General features: G+C 34.4%; 1 protein-coding gene across 2 annotated transcripts; it reads right to left on the bottom strand.

Annotated features, from left to right (window-relative positions):
- Positions 1–891: 891 nt before the first annotated feature.
- On the bottom strand, positions 892–6,354 carry RNaseZ (ribonuclease Z). 2 transcript variants are annotated; one of them, XM_018511233.1, is made up of 6 exons: positions 5,908–6,354; positions 5,086–5,821; positions 3,694–4,013; positions 3,203–3,595; positions 2,767–3,110; positions 892–2,610 (listed from the first exon to the last, which is right to left on the bottom strand). In XM_018511233.1, exons 1-6 carry the CDS (start codon positions 6,151–6,153, stop codon positions 2,217–2,219), a joined length of 2,433 nt encoding a protein of 810 aa, XP_018366735.1. In that variant the 5' UTR covers positions 6,154–6,354; the 3' UTR covers positions 892–2,216. The 2 variants fall into 2 exon arrangements, with proteins under 2 accessions (XP_018366735.1, XP_018366736.1); XM_018511234.1 differs by having other exon boundaries at positions 3,697–4,013.
- Between the last annotated feature and the right edge of the window lie 399 nt (positions 6,355–6,753).

The following is a 6,753-nucleotide window of genomic DNA, read 5'->3' as shown; positions in this document are numbered from 1 at the left end:
TAATATATATATATATACATAATATATATACATATATATACAAGTGTATAAAAAGTATCGGAATTCCTTTTTTATAAAACCTATATCTAAAAAATATAAGTTTTATGAAAAATGTTTCAAACAAAAGTTGTAGGGTTTAAAAAGATCTATTTACTGGTCTTATCAGTTTGATCTTGGGTGTCGTTGTCAAGGTCAGATCAAGATTACATAAATTTTTTTTAATGGAAACCCTCATTTTTCATTGCATATTCTTGTAGCTTATCTCGAGAGCTTTTCACAGCACTACAACAATTTTTTTTTCATTAAGTACTTTTTGAGTCATAAGACTTGAAAGTTACAGTATACCGACGGCATTATAATATTATCTAAGGTGTCCAATTAATGGTTAGAACCTCTTAAATGTTGTTCGAGATCATGATTTTGATAACATTTGTCAAGATCAAGAACTTTGGAGATTATTCTTTTTGTTTTCATTTTTAGTGTACAAATGAAATTAAAAGAAGCAACCTCTAAAGATTTTGATCTTAACATATGATGTCCAGATCATGACTGAACAACATTTAAAAGACATTTTAACCATCAGTTGAACCTTAGATAATTCTGGCATAATTGTAAGTTTCAAGCCTTATAACTCAAAAAATATTTAATAGAAAAATATTTTCTTATAATATTTTAAAGAACTCTCGAGATAAGCTACAAGAATATGCAATGAAAAATAGAGATTGCCATTTAAAAAAAATCGATATGACCCCGATCTGACATTGACAATCAAGGTCAATCTGATAAGGTCAGTAAATACTGTTTAAATCCTACAATTTTTATCTAAAATATTAATTTATAAAACTTATATATTTTGAGATATTCAAGGGTTTCGGTACTTTTTATTCATCTCGTATATATACATATATATGTATATATATATATATAATAATTAAGAATCACGCTTGAAAGGAGAGACACAGATCCAATTCGACCAATATTCGATTGCTGCCTCCTAGGTCGGTATCAACTTGCAGATTTCGTTATTAAGACATATCTGTTACGATCATATAAGTTATACGAAAAGCTCGTTTAACGAGATGCACACTCAGTTTTGCTGTACTAATAGTACAGTATTACTCTGCTTTACACCGTATTAGCTTATTGCGTATGTTAAGCAAATGAAATATGCCTTGAATTAAGGCTTGGTGTTGGAAAGATTCGCAGCACACAGATTTGTGAAAATCTGTTCGCTTTTTTCTTTTTTGTTACGTTTATTGGGAACGATATTTTAACGGATGTCACGTGTGTTTTAGCAATAAGATAGGTTTCATTTCAGTCTCCTCGTTCTTTTCATAACGATAAATAAAAGATCGACAGAATCGTAATATGATTTAGGAATATAATACGTGGAAAATTAAGAATTCTTCAGTTCGAGAAAAAATATTTTGGGAAAAAATGGAGAGGTGTGTGCGTGTGTGAGAGAGAGAAAAAGAGACATTAAGATACGTAAGTCTCTTGTAAATATGTTTGCCTCTTCAATATTATTACGTTAATTATCGTAATTATAGCATGGTACTATATGTGTGCCTCGCGTCGCTTAATTTTAAACGAGAACAAAACGTGTGTACGATGCGAAAAGCGGACGAAAATATATTCGTTGAATATTTTACTTTTTTGGACAAAAATGTTGCTCAGATGTATGGGTCGATTTACAGACGACGATACACGTATTATTCTCTTAAATATAGTTGTGTAAGTCTCTCTCAATCATCTCTTTTTACTACCTTTTCATGATAGAAACGCATTAAGAACAATTGATGTAATAAATTAGAAGATACAATAAGATAATTTTTTATTGGTCAAGACTTTATTACCGAATTATTTCAACCACAAATGTAGTTCCTTTCGCAAACTGATTTACATATATATACAGGATTATATACAAGTTTGTTGTTTTCTATTTTAGTAGGATTCTTTGATTCTTCAACTTTCAATTGATTTATATAAAAATCGTAAGATACGTAAGCCATCTTTGTTTACAAATCAGTTTGAGTGATAATTTTACATGTTAAAATTAAAGAAGCAAACTTTTAGCCACTAGTTAAATTCATTGCTATGCAACATTCATTAAAGTCTGTTAAAAATGTTTACTTTTCAAGTCAACAATGGAGAACTATGACAGGTGTCGGTAAGACGAAAGCTGTAATACAATTTATATTATTATAAAATATTTATTAAGCTGCTATTCGTTGTCTTCGAGCAGCTCGATCCTCTATTTCTAGATAATACTTATTGAACATTATTTTCAATGTTGGGTACATCAAAGGCAAGAGCGGTAATTGCGACAAGCTAATATGCATATTGTCGTATGCAATGCCGACGTTATCTAGTTTAGGACCATTTTTGTTATCCGGCAAATGAGGTATTACAGAATAGCGTTGACTAAAGTGCGTCAATAGTGTAAACTTTGATTTCATCTTTTCACCTGCCTGTATAGCCTGCGAGACTGTCGAATGAAACTTCAGTCTCGCGTCCTCTATCAGATCGTCCTCCATTGTCGCTTCATGGATGAGTAGATCGCAATTTTGACCAAGTTCCACGAGACGCGCACAGGGCATAGTGTCGCCACTAAATATACAATATCACATACATAATTCATGTAGCGTAAAAAAAGAATAAAATATTTCGAACTAAATTATAAAATAATTCAAAGACTGTTTCTACAGTTGAGTGAACAATTGACTTGGGACTTTAAAGAAAGGTTTATAAAATTACTACACTTACCTATATACTATTTTCTTCCCATTATGGAGTGTCACGGAAACGCCATAAGAATAAGGACAATGCTCGACGTATACTGTCCTCACGGCTTGCACGTTCAATGTATTGTATATGTTTCTGTATTTATACAACTCTGGATTATGCGAGTCCATACAGAACTCGTTGTTTTTTATCAATGTCATTCGATGTAAAATAGGCTCAAAACGTGTATGATACATATGCAACCACACATTGATATGCCCAGGTGCTAACAGATACAAAGGATCTTCCGTGACCTTCCTTCTCGCCTTCAGCAAACCAATCAATCCTATGTGATGATCCGCGTGCATGTGCGATATGTACACTCCCTAAAATACAATTCAAATATTATAAGTTGCCATTACGGAATTTACAAAAAATAGAAAAAAGAAATATTTATAGAAATAAACGATCGTCTTACTTTTATCGTTTTTAAAATATTATGTGCCTCAGACCTTCCATAGATTTTCACTATCTGGCCGAATGTTCCCTCTCCGCAATCTAGTAACATACTGTGGTCTTTATCCACTCGTAGAAGTATGCCGCTCGTGTTTCTGACTTTACTTGGTATGCTAGATCCAGTGCCCAACATGACAATCTTCGGGTACTCATTGCCAATATGTAACGTCTTCGTTCGAGCGTTGATCTCTGTTTGGAGTTCCGCCAACGCATCTAAAATGCCGTCAATTTCGAAAACTTCGTTTACATATTCCTCTGGGTGCAGCGATACCTCATTCTTCGTATCGAATCTTAATTTCGGTTGTAGATGAACAGTGTGATGTGTTTTGGGACGATGTATAATGGGTAGATCTTCCTAAAAAAAAAAATTATATTTAATTATTTTTTAATTATTATATTTAATTATTAATAGGTATTTCTAAGATTAAATAATGAGTGCATAACAATGTATCTTACCCTTGTTTTCTCTTGGAAGCTTTCCTCACTTAAGAAAGGAAATATCTCAGAGTGCAGCATATGGAGTTTGTGCTGATGTCTGTGCATCGCTTCGGTGCCCATGCATTGATTCTCTTCATTTACGACTATATGACGCGTATTAAGACCAAATTTGCTCATCCAGTTCACATAGCGAGAATTATCCATCACATCTTGCGGAGTAAAATGAATGACGCAGTATGGTATATCATCTTTGTTCGTCGTTCCCGTTTGATGCCGCACAAAGGCAGGATGATTTACAAAATTCTCTAAGTAATCTTCTGATGGACACTCTACAACTATACACAAGTAAAATTTAAAATAAAACAAGTAAAAGATATTAAAATGAAAACTTCTCCTGTTCTCTCTCCACTACTATTTCAGATTGTGATGTTAGAAGTGGAAAAAAATAAACAATAAAAGTTCTTACAAACCATATTAATATGAAAGTATTTCAATAAAACAACAATCACTAGAACCGACTTGTAAATATAAATGAAAGCATTAAAAAAATGTCGATTTTTGCCTCCAAGATACACCTGAATAAATCCTGAAAAATCATTATTTGGGTCCTCAGAGAATAAGAGATAACAATCATTTGTCTGAGAAGTAATGGGAACATTACTAGAATTGCTTAAACATAGTAAAAAATGACGTTATATTTACATATATGGTTAATAAACGAAAAATGATTTTAACCAGAAACGTAAGTATATTCTGCATATAAAGTTTGCGAACTACTTTAGCACTATGTCGAGATACATCAGGATGCACCATGTAGAGATACAGTCCGCTTAGCATCCCTTGATAGAAAATAAGACTTCACGATTTATTATTCCTGTAATATTTAGCGATTCCGAACTCTCTCTGCCATGCATGCGTGCGTGCGTTCGTACGTGCGTGCGTACATGACATTGATAAAGTGAGCGAATTTACATTTCATGTGCATTTTCATCAGAATCTGATCATACTAAACTTGTTCTCTGAGGACTCAAATAATGATTTTTTAAAGATCTATTCAGATGTATCTTAGGGGTGAAAACAGACACTTTTTTTAATCCTCCTTTTCTTTTTGTTTTGTTAATTAATAAATAACCATATATCTGAAAATAAATTATGTGTAATTAGAAATGAAATAAGCTATGTTTACAGTTATAACAAATTATCAAATTAATAACATGTGTAGAAATAAATGATTTAATTTCTCCCCCCCAAAAAAAATTATATTTTATAAATCTATCAAAGACAAATGTTTTATTGAAAAATATTTCTATTCAAATATAACTTGTAAGAATCTGTTTTCTTGCTTTTGATATCAGAATCTGTGACATTAGTGATAAATAGAAACTTTAAATAAAATCCTTAACATACTTATAAAAGTAGGGCCTGGCGTTGCTGGCGAGCAAACATCCTTGCTCAAAACAACTGTGCCGTCAGGAAGAGTAATATCTGCACCAGTTTTGAGCTGACCGAGTAGAGGCCCAGGTTTCACTCCCTTTTCTAAACACTTCTCTAAGGATAATGTACCCGCTCGAGGGTGCAATTTGCAAATGTAAGACATTACAGACGATATTCTATTGTCAGACTTCTGATCGATCTTCTGGACTTTAGACTTTTTCTCTATTCTATCAGGTACTCGCTTGCTATTTGTGTTGGTCTTATAATCATAATAATTAATATCGATTACATCTTTTTCTACATCAATAGACTCTGTCTCTTGCGCATTTGGATTTATAATGGAAACATACGAAACAGACATCACTGAATCAATATATGGCTCCGACTCATTACATTTGGCCTCATTAATCTTCAGAGCCTGCAGCAGCACGGTCTTCTTGATTGTATTAAATATCTCCATTGTTCCTTTGGGACAATGTATATTGATCTTTGGCACTCCAGCATCCTGTATCGTCAGAAGCATTCCCGGCATGCCGCCCAAGTTATTCCAAGTTGCTGATGTTATAAATACGTGCTCCAATTTGATTAGCTTGTACTTATGTTCGTATGCCAATCTCTGTGTTCCTTCGCCGCAGTTGAAAATGTACCTGGTGTGACCTGCTGTCAAATAGACACATCGTGATGTGCCATAAGCTCCAGTACCCAGAATCTACAAGTGGTATAAAAAAAATATTCATAATATATTAAATATTCATCATTAAATCATCATTTTCGAAACATTCTTGTTCGACTGACCTGCAACGACACCTTTGTATTTCCAATATATTTCGCTGACTTCTCTTTTATCTTCTGTCTCATCCGTTGCATGCCAAGCATATGTTCGACGGAACGTGGCATGATCTGGTTGGTGTAAATCCACGAGAATTGCTTGCAGGGCGCCGATAGATTGTACCGGAGGCTTCGGCCAACGGGAAAGAATAGCAACGTGCGATAATTACGCTTTATGACGTGACGTGCAAACGAGCACACGTTGGACCTCATTCGTTCGGTCTTCTTTCTTACCGTGTCAGGAACCCTCGTCAGTGACACCGGTAATCGCAGACAGGAAAAAATTACGTGTGCAATGATGCAAATAAAGAGTCATTGCATCCTCATGCTTGACTCTAATAATTGATAACCTACAACAGACGACAGAACGAACCCAATTGATTGCTAGACTGAACCGACGGGTCTGATCACTCTGATGGCTTCTGTACACTGGACGCGGAAACGCTTGCCGCGCGGCAAAATGTGATGCGGTAGCCAATAAGCTTACAGCTCCTAATGCGTTCATTGGTTATCGCGTCTCATTTTGCTGTGCGGCAAGCGTTTCCACGTCCAGTGTGCAGGAGCCATTACTAGGTCTGATCTATGACACAACGGTACATTTTCATGAATCATTCAAACCGGCTGTTTCAGTGATAAAAATGATCACATGATCAAAATTGCTCGTAAAAATGTACTTTAAAGGTACCTTTTCATGCTGACTCTCTCTTTTCTTGCAGCCATTGGCTGCGTTCAGCAGAGAAAGCAGCTTTGCAACTGTTGTAAAATTCTTCAATATGATTGGTCTTACCCGTAGTTCCTCATTGGATCTAAATA

This window comes from Trachymyrmex cornetzi, unplaced genomic scaffold (genome assembly GCF_001594075.2).
Source record: "Trachymyrmex cornetzi isolate Tcor2-1 unplaced genomic scaffold, Tcor1.1 scaffold363, whole genome shotgun sequence".
Taxonomy (NCBI): domain Eukaryota; kingdom Metazoa; phylum Arthropoda; class Insecta; order Hymenoptera; family Formicidae; genus Trachymyrmex; species Trachymyrmex cornetzi.
Note: the sequence above shows the minus strand (reverse complement) of the source record. Positions and strands in the feature narration are given on the sequence as shown.

Excerpts from the sequence above, each read along its gene's own strand:
- RNaseZ (XM_018511233.1), bottom strand. The coding sequence starts at position 6,153 with ATGAGGTCCAACGTGTGCTCGTTTGCACGTCACGTCATAAAGCGTAAT. Across the intron at positions 5,822-5,907 it reads ATACAAAGGTGTCGTTGCAG|ATTCTGGGTACTGGAGCTTA; the intron begins GTCAGTCGAACA and ends TACCACTTGTAG. Across the intron at positions 4,014-5,085 it reads GCCAGGCCCTACTTTTATAA|TTGTAGAGTGTCCATCAGAA; the intron begins GTATGTTAAGGA and ends ACTTGTGTATAG.